Source organism: Pelodiscus sinensis, chromosome 1 (genome assembly GCF_049634645.1).
Source record: "Pelodiscus sinensis isolate JC-2024 chromosome 1, ASM4963464v1, whole genome shotgun sequence".
In the NCBI taxonomy this organism is placed as follows: Eukaryota; Metazoa; Chordata; order Testudines; family Trionychidae; genus Pelodiscus; species Pelodiscus sinensis.
Genome location: NC_134711.1, coordinates 95,730,543 through 95,748,963, shown reverse-complemented (window position 1 = coordinate 95,748,963; position 18,421 = coordinate 95,730,543). Strand labels below are relative to the sequence as shown.

The 18,421-nt window shown below is 47.4% G+C and overlaps 1 protein-coding gene across 7 annotated transcripts in view; it reads right to left on the bottom strand.

The window, feature by feature from the left end:
- The window catches only part of SYN3 (synapsin III), a 390,200-nt gene that overhangs the window by 40,440 nt on the left and 331,339 nt on the right, over positions 1-18,421 (bottom strand). For all 7 annotated transcript variants that reach the window (XM_075938194.1, XM_075938231.1, XM_025178914.2 and 4 more), the window contains one exon: positions 2,683-2,745. In XM_075938194.1, the coding sequence (XP_075794309.1) occupies positions 2,683-2,745 (63 nt within the window). The remainder of the gene's footprint in view (positions 1-2,682; positions 2,746-18,421) is intronic.

The window sequence follows — 18,421 nt, the reverse complement described above, 5'->3', positions numbered from 1 at the left end:
TATAACACAGTGCTTTCCTTTATTAATGACATGTTAGCACTTTTCAAACTAATGATTTTCTTAATTATTTTTCTTATTGAGAAAGAACACAGTTAGCACCTGTTAAACATGTGGGTACACTCAAGTCTTCTACTTTAGTAAGTGTTTTTGATACAAGCTGAACAAGGTCGTTTGTATTCCTGATGGGTGTCCAGGGACTATGGAAATATATACATTTGCCAGTAGTTTAATAGTTTGGCCTTTAGTTTCTTCAGCACTTTTGCACAAATACCAGCCACCAGGTGATTTACTGAAAATTAATTGAGCGGCTCACAAACCTCTTTTGAAACAAAAACAAAATGCTATCTCCGATAGTGCCTACGTTTCACTGCTAAGCAACATCCTCACAGGCTGTTATCTTGCTGCATCCTCTTCTGTGGTAAAAACCAAGGCAGAGGAATAATTTAGCTCCCTGCAATCTCCTGGTTGTCTCTAATTTCTTCTTTTACACTATGGTGGTCAAAATGACCACTAACTCTCCTATAAGCACCCCACTTCTGAGTTGCTTATAAAAATGTTTGATTATTATAACAAGTTCTTCAACTGTCTCCTTAGCTCTGTTAATCTCCATTTCTGTAATTCCTTTCAGGCAGCCTCACCTGGGCTGTATTACCATAATTTTAAAGGGCATCTTTTTGGTCAAAGCTCCTGCCGTTTGAATGTGCTAGGTTTCTATTGTTTCTTCCTTTTCTTTGGTTCTGGAATTCTCTGACTTTAGTAGGTCTGTTTAAATGAATTTGAATTTTCCTTCAGCTTGCTTTGAGCTGGATGAGGGCCCAAAACAAAATTCAAGGTTCAAATGCCTCAACTTGGGTGGTACTGAAAATCAGTTGCAAGTAGCCTCTAACTTCATAATGGACTAATCTAAATCCTGGGCTCTGAACAGCCCCATAGCTTTGGGGTATTCATACCATCCTGCCTCTACAGAGACTCTCTCCATTTGTAACTAATTTTTATGTAACCCCTTTGTGCTATTGCATATGGTTCTGCACTGATGTGTTATTTGGTAAACCTCTTATATTACTGCTGGGAATTCAGCAGTATTCTGGGGCATGTCATCCATGTGAACTCACAAGGCAGCTTCTAAGTGTGACTCATTTAAGGCCAACTTAACAGATGTGACAGAACAGCAATGAGGGAAGTCCCGGTGCAGTTTATCTGAGATCACCCTTCCCAAGGGTGCTGGAAACATTTGCTTAGGTGAAAAGTAACATGCACGTCTATCTTTTGGTTTGTTCCGATTGGATTTCCCTGGCCAAAAAGTTCACAAGTCCACACTCAGTGGGTACATTATGCTTGTTATTGCATTAGAGTATGGTACAGACTAACAGCTAAATTGGTTTAAAACACAAATCTAAACTAATTTAATTTAGTTTTCCTCTTTATTTAAATACATGTTCTTTGATGATCAACTTCACTCTAGCAGTTGCCTTAGGACTACAGTCAGCTTCCTTTTTGGCAACCACAGACAGAGCACTTGGGCCACTGGAAAATGATAATGAGTTTCTATTTGAAAGACAGGAATTTAGAGAATTTTGTTTCCCTGGGCCCAGGCCTACAAGCTGTACTCAATCAGCAGGAGGGATTGAACCTGGAATTTTAGGGGCTAAAGCCATCTCTATTGCATGAGCAAAAAGATAGCTGGTGCTTTGCTAAGGCTGTTGAACAGACTTCACTCTCACTTTCTCAGTGCCTCTGAGTTATACAGGTTTTTGTTCAGCCAAAAAGATGATACTAAGAGAAAAAAAAGGCTTGTTTGTTCTAGTGAAAAATTTACACTAGGATATTTCTAATAATTCTTCTTCAGCTTTTATAGGAACCCAAACAAAAAACAGGAGATAGTAGCACCCTTAACTCTGAACAAATTATATTCTGGACATACATAGGATGCCTTGATATAATCGTAAATGTGACAAACTGAGGGAGCGAGTGACTCTGAAAGATACAACATGCATTGTGAGTGTGTTTGTCTAAAAGGGTTGTGCCACCTTTCCCTCCCTCAGAACAGAAGTTGCTAATTTGCTGAAGCATCCCAGAGAGCCTGGGAAAAACAAACAAGTTCTTTTGGGTAACAGGAAAGAGTTTTTTAGGATTCCTCTTGGCAGGAAACCAGGCCAAGGCCCAGTTAAACTGCTCTGGTTCCCTTTAGTGGGGAGAGAAAATAACTAAAGGGCTTCCATTTGATAGAGTCAAATAACAATAACAGGGTCAAGAAGATCAGTGCTACTGCTCCCTCATTTGTATGGAGACAGTGGGAGATTGCAAGCTCCCTGATGCACTGACTAGCAGCACTTTGCAGGTGTTTAATAAAGAATATTTTTTTTTCTTTTCAGAAAGCACAAAAATGAACAGCCTGTTAGCTCCTTCTCTAACCAGCAAACTCCACCCTTAACAACCCCCAAACCAACAGCACCTGCACATACATACCCTATATATGCTTGCCTCTTAATGAGCCACAGCTGAAGGCCACTTCCTTCCACACTGGCAGTGAATGCACCTTGGATTAGCTGTGGCAGAATCCCTTTAACTTAACCCTTTCCCTACCTAGCTGGTTGCAGGTTATGTAGCCATAGTGAAAGTACACAATAGATATCTGTAAGTTTACATGTCTGTATATAGGGATGTAAAATGGCTTTTCCTTACCTTCCCCATTCCAGCATGAGCATGTCCCAGCTTGACTACGACAGGGAAATTTGGGGTTGTGAGCTGAAAGGCAGAAGAAAGAACCCTCATTAGTATCTCAGTGGCTGTTTTGAACCTTGCTGGAAAGACAAATCTCCATTTCATGGTCAAAGAAGGATTGTTCTGTAGGAAAACAGTGAACAATATTTTTTCAGGTCTCCAAATGATTCTGAAATGGAGACTAAGCAGAGTCCTTCAAAATCAACTCCTCTCACCAGCACCAACTTCAAACCCTCCATGTACCCTTATTCCAGTTCTGCCCTTTCTCAGTCTCTCTCTCCTTCTGCTTTATTTTGGTCCCTTGCTTTGCTGTCAGCATCCCCATTCTCTCCCTACATATTCATCCTCCACTTGCAGTTTGTGTGGCATGAGAATAGTGAGCTATGTTTCCCAAACCCTTGCCAATGCCTGCAGTGACTGTAGCCAGTAACCCCAACAGCTCTCATTCCCTCATTGCTTCCCATTTCCCCTGGCAGCGGTGGTGATGTAGGGGGCGGGGAGGGGGGAAGAGAGAATGGATGCCAACTCATGGGTCAAACTCATAAAGACAATCTGCTAGTGCAACTCTTTTGTAGTGTCTTGCATGGGGAGGCTGAGTAGGCAAGGGGAGGCTGAGTCTCCCCAAACAGCCAGGCATGATCCTACCCATGCTCTGCCTTCTAGACCTCTCCCCCTACTTCCCACTCAGCAACTCTTGTCTTCTTCTGTGCATTGGCTCTGAGGCCACACTGCTTGCCCAGCACTCAGGGGCTGGGAGGGCTGGGGACACTCCCGAGCTGGGGTACCCTGGGGCAGGGGGCTGGTGGCTGCAGTTATGGGAGGCACATATCCCTGCTTGCCCCTGCACCAAATTCACAACATCATATAATGGGACGGGAGGGGGAGTAAAAGAATGGGTGAGGGCAGGGATTAAATTATATTAATATAAAAACTCACATTGTGTTCCTTCTGTCTCACTGTGCTTGCCTGTGAGTTGAGTCTGCAAGCCAATCTACGCAGGCACATCGCTACAGGGCTACAGTGACTCCATCAGGGCTCCTCCCTGGCATCCCTCAGCAGGCTCCATGCAGGTGTAGACGTGTACCTGCACAGATCTGCTGACAGGAGCAGGGCCTTAAAATGTATAGTCATTTGGGCCTGTTTCCTGACATGATTGTAAAAGGCCTACCATATATACTGTATGTGACACTGTAACACCAAGCCTTGTGTCATGTTACTCGGCCTGAAGTTTGTGGACATCTCACTTAACCCATGGGCTACATCTACACTGGCATGATTTTCCGGAAATGCTTTTAATGGAAAAGTTTTCCGTTAAAAGCATTTTCGGAAAAGCACGTCTAGATTGGCAGGACGCTTTTCCGGAAAAGCACTTTTTGCGGAAAAGCGTCCGTGGCCAATCTAGATGCGCTTTTCCGCAAAAAATCCCCAATCGCCATTTTCGTGATCAGGGCTTTTTTGCAGAAAACAGTACTGTGCTGTCTACACTGGCCCTTTTGCACAAAAGTCTTTCAGAAAAAGACTTTTGCCCGAACGGGAGCAGCATAGTATTTCTGGAAAATCACTGATGATCTTACATGAGATCGTTAGTGCTTTTCTGGAAATTCAAGCGGCCAGTGTAGACAGCTGGCAAGTTTTTCCAGAAAAGCGGCTGATTTTCCGGAAAAACTTGCCAGTCTAGACACAGCCATGCACTGTTGGGTGCATTTTTGCATCTCTGGGTGATGCCATCATCCCACACTTACCATGTACTAGTATATATACGTCATCTGAATGCCTCACTATGACCATGCGCTCCACTGCATTTTTATTGCACATTCTCCCAATTTAATCAGGTTCAGAAAATTTTGTCTTTATTCAAATGTACCAAGCAATGAGCTGGATTCATTTAAACAGTTAACATGCAGATCTGGTGGTGGCAGTGAGTTGAAGTTGAATAGATAAATGGCTTTCCTATTTGCTTAAGTTGGAACATAGAGAAATACATTGTTCTTGCGCTAATTACCAATTGTGTATATGGACAGGAAGCTGCTATGCCCTAAATACAAAATTGGGTGTTGTCTTCATCTGTAACGGTTTTCTATAAATAATGTTTGTAGTCTTTTTTAACCATGTTAGTCTCCAAATATGAGAGAGACAAGGTGGCTGAAGTTTATTATTGGACCAACTTCTGCTGGTGAAAGAGGGAAGCTGTCGAGCAACACAGAGCTCTGTGAACACAATGCAAGAGATGATTCAATATGAAGTGAGTAATTAACTCCTCTGCAGTCACAGGATAAAGGAGAGTTTTTTGGGTTACAAGTGTTGCTTCCACAAGACCTGACTTTCAGATTTCCCAGGGGGTGCTCTACCTCCTTCTCTGTCCTAGGCTCTACCCACCTCCATCACTTCCCCCAATACCCCACTCCTACCTACCTCTTCCCACCCCTGCTCCATCCCCTCCACTGAGAGCACCCCATGTTCAACTGGTGGGGAAGTCATGGTCTATAGGGCAGGTCATGTGTGTCCTCCCCTGTGGCCCAACCCTGGGGTTACAGTGTTCTTCCCGCCCCGTAGTGCCTGCAGGAGGAGTGGAGAGCTTTGTCCTCCTGTCACACCCCTTCCTCCTTGACACATTTTGCTGCTCTTCTTAGGGGGCAGGACCTCAGGCGCGGAGCAGCAGGGAGCTGCTTTTAACACCGGCTCCTCCTGGTCATTGCTCAGCAGCCCTGCCTGGCGGGTGTCTGAGAGAGCTTGGTCGGGGGAGTAGCAGCTTCTGCTCCCTCCCCATACTTGGGTGTTGGTGATGGGAGTGCGATTCACCTCCTTCATCAGGTTCTCTCAGGCAGCAGTAGCACAGGGCTGCTGGGCAGTGTCTCAGTGACTGGAAGGGGCTGCTCCTGTCCCTTCTACTCCTGGCATTTGAGCCATGTATCACCTAGGCTTGCCTCCTGCTCCTCCCCCTCAGTGCCTCCTGCCTGCTGCCATGGTGGCATGTGGGAGGTACTGGGGGAAGGTAGGGATAGGGACGATCTGATCAGCAGGGCCTGCTGGTGGGAGGCACTAAGTGGGAAGGAGAGGCTCACCAGTGAGTGCTTAGCGCCTACTGATTTTTTCATGGATGCTCCAGCCCTGGAGCACCCATGGAGTCAGCACCTATGGTCACTACTGAGTCCATGATTTTTAGTGTTTAGCAAAGTTATGAATTTAAGCTCGTAGGCACATCTTTTGAAGATGTTGTGCAGGCTTCATTTGAGGATTTGGACTGACCAGTCAGATAGGGAATGGTAATTTGGTGAAAAATGTTCACCCATAGGTAATAGGGTGTTTTTGTCTTTTATCATTTTCCTGTGCGAGTTCACTGCAGAATGTGGTGATTGTCTGGTTTCACCCACATAGCTGTTGTTGGGCCATTTGATGCACTGGATGAGATATGCCACATGTTGTGATAAGCATGTGCTGGTTCCATGGATCTTGAAAAGTGGTTTGGGGCATGGGGGATGGGTCGATCATTGTAGAAGTGAGATATGTCTGCAGGTTTTGCACCTATTGCTATGGAAGAGGCTAGTGCCACTTTAAATAGGTGTGTCCTGGTCTGCAAGGAGCTTGTTTCTGATGGTGAGATTGATATGGTTAGGGGGTTGTTTGAAGGCCAGAAGAAAGATTTTGGAAAGAGTTCTTTCAGTATGTGGCCCCTATCAAGTATGGGTTGTAGTTGTTTGATGATACCCCACATGGGTTCCATTCAGAGATGGTGGGTGACAACTAGGGGCAATCAGTCAGTGAGTGGTGTTCTTCTGTATTTGAAGCAGGTTCTGTCAGGGTAGTTCCATGAGGCGAACTATTTCCCTGGTAGAGATTTATTTCTGGTGAGAGTGGTTTTAAGTTTGTTACCATATGTATACTGCATTTTCTCCTAGGAGCATATTCCGGGGTCCCTGAATCCATGGTGCTGGAATGGGAGGGCATGACCCAAGGAACATTCCCCCCCCCCCAGATTTCTGCCATAGTTTGTGGTTAGTAGCAGCCTGACACTTTATGGGTGAAAAGGGACAGGAGATGCTTGCTTCCAGCCCCAGTGGGGACAATGGGGAAGGGATGACTTGGCCCACATCTTTGCAGAGCTCATCTCTTTACCCTTCTATTTTTCCCACCTGCAGCTGGAATGAAATCTTATCTCCTCCTGCCCAAGCTAACACCTCCAGACTGTTACTGGCCACCATACTGGACAATGAGAACTACAATTCCCAGAGGCAACCGTAGCAAAGGGTGAGGCAAGTGGGGGCCCAGAGAGGTCCAGGGTCTTGGCTCCTAGAAACCCCTTCCAGGCTGGTGGGCAACAGGGTGCACTGCTGCTGGTGCAGGGCAGGGACAGGCTGTCATAGCATTGCTGGGAATGTAGGACAAAAGGTAAGGGATCCCATGGCCCATCACTTCTACAAAGGTTCTAGTGCCCTTGGTCTGAACGCTTAGCTGTAGATAGCAGATTTCTTGGCATGTCTGATGTGGTTACTGGATGTGTGAAGATAAATATGGTGATCCATGGGGATTTTTATTATATATAGTTGTTTGTAGGTTTCCATAAGTTGAAGATGATTATGGTATCCAAGAAGTTGATACTGGTGTAGGAGCATTCTAAAGAGTTTCATGGATGAGTGGTAGTGGTTGAAGTTGTGTTATAAATGTATGAGGGAGTTGAGATCATCTGTCCAGAAGAAGAAAATATCATCAGTGCATCTCGATATGGAGTCATAATGACAGGCAATTTCCTGGGGCTTTCAACAGTATACAAGTCTTCAGAATCTGACAAAACCTGTTTCTGGGGGCTGCTTCTACCAGACCTCTGAGTGTGAGCCAGCTTCACTAGGGAAAGCCTCAGATGGGGGAGAAGGGGATGCTGGCACATACTTACTTTTGACAATATTCCCTTTTGGATCCCCATGGTGCTGCTCCAGGAATAACCTACACCCAGACTAATCTGTGTCATGGAAGAGAGACCATTTTTTTGGGTGTTATGAAGCTTTATTTTCATTAAGGGTTTCTGATGTTGATGGAGTACCGCTGACGTCAATTGGAGTTGAAAGCATTCAACACTTCAAAGGTGCAAGTCTGTTAAAGCAATAAGAGCCAGCAAACACTTTGTATTGTACGTACAAGGAGTGAGTCAGCGACCAGGGAGCTTGTGAACAGGAACTGTTAACAGGGAGTTTGGAGAGGGAATTCTCCAAATAAAGGAGAAAGCTAATACAGGACCCTTAAGGGAAGTGGTCTGTCTGTAGTATGTGTGTTTATATTTGTGTTTTTCTTGCTGTGTGCTGAGCTTGTGTTTGGCTAGGGTTTTTTTTGGGGGGGGTGGGGCTGGATTTTTTTCCTTCTCCTTCTCCCCCCCCCTCACAGAGTGTGTGTTGTTGCTGGCAGGTGGAAGCTATGAGCTTCTAATCATGGTTTGAAATCTAGAAGCTTCTGCTCATTGGTTGAGCCTTAATCAGAGGAAGGGGCTATCAGGCAGTCCAGGGCTTTATAAAGGAGTGAGTCAGCAACCAAGGAGCTGTTAACAGGGAGTTTGGAGAGGGAGTTGGGAGGAGGAGTGGGAAGGGAGTGAGATACACTCGCCATTCTTTAACATCTTTTCACTACACTCCTTCCCTTCAGGGAGGCATTGAATAACAACTGAGGAATCTTTCAGAAGGAAGGCAGGTATGGATGGTGATAGCTCTGCTGTTGTTACCTGCATAGCATCTACCATGTCTGTCTTCCTCCCAGAAGAAAGAAGGGATTTCATCTGCACTAAGTGCAAGCTGGTCACCATTTTGGAAGAAAAAATTAGAGGACTGGAGGCCCAAGTAGCGACCCTACATTCTATCAGAGAGGATGAAGACTTCCTTGATAGAAGGCAGCGTTTAATCCTGCAGCCACAGCAGGCTGAAGAGCCAGTCAGGGCAGTACAGGACAAGGAAGAAAACTGGCAGCATGTAACCTCTAGAAGGAGAAGAAGGCCAACTAGGGTATCCCCCATTCCTGTAGAGGTAAGTAACCACTTTCAGGCTCTCTCCACAGGCACTGCAGTGGAGAATGCTTTGGCAGGGACCTCTCAGGGAAGAAATCAGAAGGGAACACCATCTACCGGAAGGCATGGGATGTGCAGTTCTAGGGATGGGGGTTCCTCAACCATCACCCCCAAAAGAAGACAGGTGGTGGTGGTTGGGGACTCCCTCCTAAGGGGGACTGAGTCATCCATCTGCCATCCAGACCTGCAATCTCAAGAAGTGTGCTGCTTACCTGGAGCTCACATTCAGGATGTGACCGAGAGTCTTCCAAAAGTGATTAAACCTTCAGATCGCTACCCCTTCCTGCTTCTCCATGTAGGAATTAACGATATGGCCAAGAATGACCTTGAGCGGGTCATAGCAGATTATGTAGTGCTAGGAAGAAGGATCAAGGAATTTGAAGCGCAAGTGGTGTTCTTGTCCATCCTTCTGGTTGAAGGAAAAGGTCTGGGTAGGGATCATCGAATTGAGGAAGTAAATGAGTGGTTGCACAGGTGATATCGGAGAGAGGGCTTTGGTTTCTTCGACCATGGGACTCTGTTCCGGGCACAAGGATTGTTAGGAAGAGATGGGATCAACCTAACCAAGAGAGGAAAGAGCATATTTGCGGGTAGGCTTACAAATCTAGTGAGGAGGGCTTTAAACTAGGTTCATTGGGGAATGGTGACCAAAGCCCTGAGGTAAGTGAGGAAGTTGGACACTGGGAAGAATCACAAGGAGAATGAGCAACAAAGGAGGATCCCTGATTCGGATGGAAAAGGCAGGGCGATCAGCTGGTTATCTAAGGTGTTTGTACACCAATGTAAGAAGCCTGGGAAACAAACAGGAAGAATTAGAAGCCCTGGCCCAGTTAAAGAACTATGATTTGATTGGAATAACGGAGACTTGGTGGGATGACTTGCATGACTGGAGCACTGTCATGGAAGGGTATAAACTGTTCAGGAAGAACAGGCAGGGGAGAAAAGGAGGAGGAGTTGCATTGTATGTAAGAGAGCAGTATGAATGCTCGGAGCACCAGTACTTAGATGGGGAAAAAACTGTTGAGAGTCTATGGGTTAAATTTAGAGGTGGAAGCAACAAGGGTGATGTTGTGGTTGGTGTCTGCTATAGACTGCCGGATCAGGTGGATGAGGTAGACAAAGCTTTCTTTGGACAACTGAGAGAAGTTTCCAGATCGCAGGCCCTGGTTCTCATGGGCGACTTTAATCACTTTGACATCTGTTGGGAGACCAATACAGCAGTACACAGACAATCCAGTAAGTTTTTAGAGAATGTTGAGGATAACTTCTTGGTACAAGTGCTGAAGGAACTGACCAGGGATGCACAGCTTGACCTGCTGCTCACAAACAGGGAGGAACTAGTACGGGAAGTAGAGGTGGGTGACAACCTGGGAAGCAGTGATCATGAGATGGCAGATTTCAGGATCCTGACCAAAGGAAGAAAGGAGAGTAGCAAAATACACACCCTGGACTTCAGAAGAGCAGACTGACTCCTTCAGAACTGATGGGTAGAATCCCCTGGGATGCTTACATGAAGGAGAAAGGAGTCCAGGAGAACTGGCAGTATTTTAAAGAAGCCTTATTAAAGGCACAGGAAGAAACCATCCCGATGTGCAGGACTAAAGCAAATATGGTAGGCGACCAGATTGGCTTACTGGGGACATCCATGGTGGGCTTAAACATAAAAAGGAAACTTACAAGAAGTGGAAACTTGGACTGATGAATAGGGAGGAGTATAAATATATTGCTCAAGAAAGCAGGGGAGTTATCAGGAAGGTGAAAGCGCAACTGGAATTGCAGCTGGCAAGTGATGTGAAGGATAACAAGAAAGGTTTCTACAGACATGTTAGCAATAAGAGGGTGATCAGAGAGGGTGTGGGGCCTTTACTGGATGAGGGAAGTAACCTAGGGTATGTCTACACTACCACCCTAGTTTGAATTAGGGTGGTTAATGTAGGCAACCGAAGTTGCAAATGAAGCCCGGGATTTAAATATCCCGGACTTCATTTGCATCTTACCGGGCGCCGCCATTTTTAAGCCCCGGTAGTTCGGACTCCGTGCCCGCGGCTACACGCGGCACGGAGTAGGTAGTTCGGATTAGGCTCTCTAATCTGAACTACCGTTACTCCTCATGGAACGAGGTGTACCGGTAGTTCGGATTAGAGAGCCTAATCAGAACTACCTACTCCGTGCCGCGTGTAGCTGCGGGCACAGAGTCTGAACTACCGGGGCTTTAAAAATGGCTGTGCCCGGTAAGATGGAAATGAAGCCCGGGATATTTAAATCCCGGGCTTCATTTGCAACTTCGGTTGCCTACATTAACCACCCTAGTTCGAACTAGGGTGGTAGTGCAGACATACCCCCAGTGACAGATGATGTGGGAAAAGCTGAAGTATTCAATGTGTTCTTTGCCTTTGTCTTCACGGGCAAGGTCAGCTCCCAGACAAATGCACTAGGCAACGCAGTATAGGAAGAAGGTGGATAGCCCTTGGTGGGAAAAGAACAAGTTAGGAACTATTTAGAAAAGCTAAACTTACACAAATCCATGAGCCCTGATTTAATGCATCCGAGGGTACTGAGGGAGTTGGCAAATGTCATTGCGGAGCCTTTGGTCATTATCTTTGAAAACTCATGGAGATCAGGAGAGATCCCGGATGATTGGAAAAAGGCAAATGTAGTGCCCATCTTTAAAAAAGGGAAGAAGGACAATCCAGGGAACTACAGACCAGTCAGCCTTACCTCAGTCCCTGGAAAAATCATGGAGGGATCCTCAAGGAATCCATTTTGAAGCATTTGAAAGAAGGGAAAGTGATCAGGAATAGTCAACATGGATTCACGAAAGGCTTGACCAATCTGATTAGCTTCTATGATGAAGTAACTTGCTCTGTGGATATGGGAAAGTCAGTGGATGTGATATACCTTGACTTTAGCAAACCTTTTGATACTGTCTCCCACAGTATTCTTGCCAGCAAATTAAGCGCATATGGATTGGATAAATGGACTGTAAGGGTGTGTCTAGACTACATGCCTCCGTCGATGGAGGCATGTAGATTAGACAGATAGGCAAAGGGAAATGAAGCCGCGATTTAAATAATCGCAGCTTCATTTAAATTTACATGGCTGCTGCGCTGAGCCGACAAACAGCTAATCAGCTGTTTGTCGGCTCCGCGCACTAGTCTGGACGTGCCGCGCCGACCTGAAAGCCTTTCATTGACATCCCCCTTATGCCTCGTAGGATGAGGTTTACAGGGGATGTCGATAAAAGGCTTTCAATTCGACAGGGGAGCGTCCAGACTAGCGCCCGGAGCTGACAAACAGCTGATCAGCTGTTTGTCGGCTCAGCGCAGCAGCCATGTAAATTTAAATGAAGCCACGATTATTTTAATCACGGCTTCATTTCCCTTTTTCAAATACACAAATCTACATGCCTCCGTCAACGGAGGCATGTAGTTTAGACGTACCCTAAGGAGGATAGAAAGCTAGCTAGACTGTTGGGCCCAATGAGTAGTGATCAACGTCTCGCTGTCAGGTTGGCGGTCGGTTTCTAGTGGAGTGCCCCAAGGATCAATTCTTGGACCAGTTTTGTTCAACATCTTTATTAATGACCTAGATGAGGGTATGGATGACACCCTCAGCAAGTTTGCAGATGACACTAAGCTGGGGGAGAGGTAGATACGCTGGAGGGCAGGAATAAGGTCCAGAGTGACCTGGACAGATTAGAGGATTGGGCCAAAAGAAATCTGATGAGGTTCAACAAGGACAAGTGCAGAGTCCTTGGGACGGAAGAATCCCAAGCGTTATTACTGGCTGGGGACTGAACGGCTAAGTAGCAGTTCAGCAGAAAAGGACTTGGGGATTACAGTGGGTGAGAAGCTGGATATGAGTAAACAGTGTGCCCTTGTAGCCAAGAAGGCTAATGGCATATTGGGGTGCATTAGGAGGAGCATTGCCAGCAGATCCAGAGAAGTGATTATTCCCCTTTATTTGGCTCTGGTGAGGACACATCTGGAATATTGTGTCCAGTCCTGGGCCCCCCACTATAGAAAGGATGTGGACTCATTGGAGAGTGTCCAGCGGAGGGTGACCAAAATGATTAGGGGGCTGGAGCACATGACCTATGAGGCGAGGCTGAGGGTGTGACGGACCGGGCCGTGTCTGGGCACAGCTAAGGGCATCCGCTCAGGGCGAGTTGCTCAAATCCGGGGCTCCTTACAGTCCCCCTGACTGGCGACCTCTCCACACAGGCCACAAACCAGTCCCACAGAGCGCTTCAGCAACCTGCCTGAAGCCTCCCGAGCAAAACCCCTCCGACACCCCAGCAATATCCGTGCCCCAGATGGCCCCGGGCCTCATACACAGGTGGGGGGTCCTAGCACCCAATCCCACCTACCCCGAACAAGTTCTGTCCGGTTCCAAGAAACCAGCCACAGATCCCTGGACAATTTACCCTCTGGATCTTACCCACAAATCACGCTGGGCCAATCCTTTAGAATCTATATCTAAAGGTTTATTATTACAAGAAAGAAAAGCCTGAGAGTAAGGTTATTAAAGTACAGTACGTTACATGCACCGAATCTCCCAGTTCTCGATGCAGGCTCTAGCAGAGGTGTTGCAGCTGCTGGTTAAAAGTCCTTATTGCACATCCTACGATCAGGATGGGTTCACAGGTCTTCCGGGCTCTTCAATCCCTGCAGTGCTGCCTCTGGGATGAAGTGCTGAGCTGAGAACAAAATGGCATCGACCACATGGCCTCTTTATACTCCTTCCTGGCCTCTTCCAGTATGTAGCAGGTCACCTGGTCCTCAGCCTCTCTGTCTTCCCTGCTGGCTGCTCTCAGGACAGCCCCCATTCTTTGGGTGTGTCTTTGGCCCATTGAGAACCATTGTCCCACAGGTAATTAGCATGTCCACAGGCTCCACAGGCTCAGCCCTGCCCAATGCTTAACCACATGCAGGGAAATCTTCAGTTTCCACACAGATTACAGATCTACACACACAGACATTATATACTCACATAGACAGTGTACACAGGATCAGAAAACAACAAGCTCCTATTCAATACCCCACATGGCTCCCTTTCATACAGATTTCTGGGACCAACACCCCCACCTAGGGGTGCAGCAGCGATCTGGCTGCTTCCCTCCAATTCGGTAATGTGACACCCCCAACGCAAAATTGATGCAGGAAGTGATGCCAGTAACATCACTGAGGGCATCACAGGCCTCCCCCAACCAAAATGGTGGTGTGCCTCAGTTTCCCTTCTCACACAGGACCTTCTGGCTGGAACCCCTTTTGTCCTGTAAAAAGTTCCAAGACCAGTTACAAGTGTTAACCATGAGATATCAATATCACAATGTCCCCTTACATACCGTCTGTCGTTTGGTACATCTCCAGACAGATTACATGGTATTTTCATAGGATCATGCACATTGTATACCTTTACAATTCTCTGCAACAATAGTACATTGGTTACAAGAATTAACATCAGTAATAAGAACAATCCTATATCAGGTGTATACTGAAATTCTCCATCAGGCCCCTTCTCTGGCCCCACACCATTGCAGTTTTGGCCCTTCAGGTTTAAACTGCAAATCTTCTTGGCCAAAACAAGTCCTGTCCCTCCCCCTTGTCCTCTGGGCTCCAGGCCTGAAACCTCTGGCCTGACCAAGACAATGGGCTGGCTGGGTGTGACTCCCTGGCTCACAATGGCCCTGGAATTTTCCCCCTTCCCCCACTCAGTGGGGTAACAGCAGTAAGCTGTAGACTCCCAAGTCTCTCCTCTGTCCCTCTCTAACCTCTGTTTCCACATGGAACCAGATATCAACCTCCCTGATTGATTATGAGTGTCCACAGTGTCCAGAGATGGGAGCACAACTGCCATCTCCTGCATCCTAGGGAGAGTGACCACACAGCTGTTCTGCTCTGCATACTTGGCTACCCAGCCCTTCTCCTGAATCTGAGACACTAAGTTCCCACTCTCCTCCTTCACCTGGGAACAATCCTGTCCCACACACACTGACTTCCCAGCAAGCTGGTCACACACAGTCACTGGGTTAACCGCCTGCTCCAATTCTCTGGCTGTTCCTGCCTCATCTGGAACAACCCTCAGTCCCTCTGAGACCTCTCCACCACCATCCACACTGGGTTTCCCTAAACCCAAGTCAGTGGAGTCACTGCTAACAGACAAATTCTGTCTGTCAGGCACCAAAACAAGTGCCTCACACAAGAAGCTGCTGCCGTTTACCGGCAGAGCTTTCTCCTGAATGCCTTCTCCAAGCCAGGCATCGTCACCTCTCTCAGTTACTGCAAACTGCTTGCTACAAGCACTGCCAGGACTCTCCTCCCTATGAGCTTCCTTAAGCAGCAGTTCACCCTTCCCTGACTCTGCAGTAGCATTGCCCTGCTGAGCCCCAACCAATTCCTCCTGCACTTCCCTTACTCCCGGAGTTATCTCTGGCCCCTCAGGTGGATTCACAGATAATCCCCTCTCAGGCACACAGACAGACCCACAAGAGACAGGGTCGGAAGCACCTTCACTCCCTGTGCAACTCTCTAGATGGCTGTAAACGTCCACACCATCATTAGGCACCAGAGTTAACACACCCTCATTCTCTCCTTGTGCCTGGGCTAAGGGGTCTCCCTGCTCCCACAGAGTCGCTCCCTCCTCTGCCAGCAACACAGCAGCATCAGGCACAATATCAGGGTCACCACTGTCCGGTCTCTGGGGTTCTGGTAAAACACTGACTGACTCTACCTGAGTCACTTCATCCCTCTCCCCAGCAGACACAAACCTTGGGCCACCCCCTTCCTGGGCCTTAGCCATATCCAAACCCAACTCTGGGACAACCACACTGCTCTCAGCCTTCACAGGCTGTGGGGCACCTTCCTCAGACAAAGGAAGAAACTCTTCCCCACACACAGCCAGACAACCAGAGACAGTTTCTCCCTTGTCCCAACACCCCTGGCTAATCTCAGGCATACAGCTAGCCACTGAGACAGCTTCCTTTACTGTCCCCTTGCTACTTCCACCAGCCCAATTGCCAGCTTGCACCCACTGTGCTTCTTCGCACAAATCAACTTCAGCTTGTGCAGGTTCAATTCCACAAACCTCACCAGCCACCAACTCCTCAACTAAAACTTCACTCTGGCCAGCCACTCCAGACTGCCCCAGAGAAACATTTCCCTGATTTCTGGGCTCTTCTTGCCCTGGTTCTGATTCCAGCCTCACCTCTGAGGCATCAGACGGGCCCTCACCCACAGGCTCACATGTAGAGACACTTTCCCCTTGGTTACAGGGAGACTGACCAGCTCCAGGAAACTTTTCATACCCACATGCACCCCCTTCCCAAACCTCCCTGTTAGCTACAGGTAACACACAAGGTTTGCATTCACACATGCTTTGGGGTTGGGTCATCACATCAGCTGGGCAAAATACGTCTGCCATATCATAAGCACACCGCATACCCACAGAGTTATACATTGAACCTTCAGGAGAATACAGTCTCTCTTGTTCTTTTAGTCTCTTAAGCTGGAGGTCAAGTCTAGCATTTTCCTCCCTGGCTAGGGCCATCTTCTTTGCATGCTCTACCTCTTCCCTCCGCTGTCTCTCAGCATATTCTGCCTTTTTCTCCTCAAGTTCCCGATCCATCTCCTTCTGTTTCTTAGCAATTTCTTCATCTGCCTTCCGCCTTCTTTCAGCAGCTTCCTTGGCTCGCTTCTGATCCCTTTCATCCACATCTCTGGTTAGTAACAACACTACCAGATCTAGTTTAGAGGCCCTTTTCCTAAAGGCAATGCCTCTCCCCAAGCACAAATCCTTCAGAGCATTTTTTGCTCAGACTCTCATATAATTCCGGGATCATCGCAGCGGCTCTTTAATCAACCAAACTCTCAACACCAAAAATCAAATTTAGACAGCGTGGGGTCCTGATCCCAAAGCTCAATTGACCAAGATCTGTGGATCCTGCCGACTACGCCACTGTGACGGACCGGGCCGTGTCTGGGCACAGCTAAGGGCATCCGCTCAGGGCGAGTTGCTCAAATCCGGGGCTCCTTACAGTCCCCCTGACTGGCGACCTCTCCACACAGGCCACAAACCAGTCCCACAGAGCGCTTCAGCAACCTGCCTGAAGCCTCCCGAGCAAAACCCCTCCGACACCCCAGCAATATCCGTGCCCCAGATGGCCCCGGGCCTCATACACAGGTGGGGGGTCCTAGCACCCAATCCCACCTACCCCGAACAAGTTCTGTCCGGTTCCAAGAAACCAGCCACAGATCCCTGGACAATTTACCCTCTGGATCTTACCCACAAATCACGCTGGGCCAATCCTTTAGAATCTATATCTAAAGGTTTATTATTACAAGAAAGAAAAGCCTGAGAGTAAGGTTATTAAAGTACAGTACGTTACATGCACCGAATCTCCCAGTTCTCGATGCAGGCTCTAGCAGAGGTGTTGCAGCTGCTGGTTAAAAGTCCTTATTGCACATCCTACGATCAGGATGGGTTCACAGGTCTTCCGGGCTCTTCAATCCCTGCAGTGCTGCCTCTGGGATGAAGTGCTGAGCTGAGAACAAAATGGCATCGACCACATGGCCTCTTTATACTCCTTCCTGGCCTCTTCCAGTATGTAGCAGGTCACCTGGTCCTCAGCCTCTCTGTCTTCCCTGCTGGCTGCTCTCAGGACAGCCCCCATTCTTTGGGTGTGTCTTTGGCCCATTGAGAACCATTGTCCCACAGGTAATTAGCATGTCCACAGGCTCCACAGGCTCAGCCCTGCCCAATGCTTAACCACATGCAGGGAAATCTTCAGTTTCCACACAGATTACAGATCTACACACACAGACATTATATACTCACATAGACAGTGTACACAGGATCAGAAAACAACAAGCTCCTATTCAATACCCCACATGGCTCCCTTTCATACAGATTTCTGGGACCAACACCCCCACCTAGGGGTGCAGCAGCGATCTGGCTGCTTCCCTCCAATTCGGTAATGTGACAGAGGGGTTTGGGTTTGTTTAGTCTGCAGAAGAGAAGAGTGAGGGAGGATTTGATAGCAGCCTTCAACTTCCTGAAGGGAGGTTCCAAAAAGGATGGAGAGAGGCTGTTCACAGCACTGATGGATGGCAGAACAAGGAGCAATGGTATCAAGTTACAGTGGGGGAGGTCTAGGTTGGATATTAGCAAAAACTATTTCAGTAGGAGAGTGGTGAAGCACTGGAATGGGTTACTTGAGAGGTGGTGGAATCTCTATCCCTAGAGGTGTTTAAGTCTAGGCTTGACAAAGCCCTGGCTGGGATGATTTAGTTGGGATTGGTCCTGCCTTAGGCAGGGGGCTGGACTTGATAACCTCCTGAGGTCTCTTCCAGCTCTATGATTCTGTGATATGGGCCAGATCACCAAGTGGTATAAATTGACCAGGGTCTTCTGAAGTCGATGAAGCTATGCCAATTTACACGAGACGAGGACATGGTCTTGAACCTTACATCCCTTCTACATATCTATCTAGATAGAAGGCTAGCAAACTAGTCGCGATAGACGGACAGGTTGATTAAAGGGTGAGAGATAGTATATCACTGGAGGCTATAAGACTAAACATACAGAGAGAATGAGAAATTCCAATGACATCACAAGAGTAGAACTGGAATAATTAGAAACCGGAGCTTTATATTTACA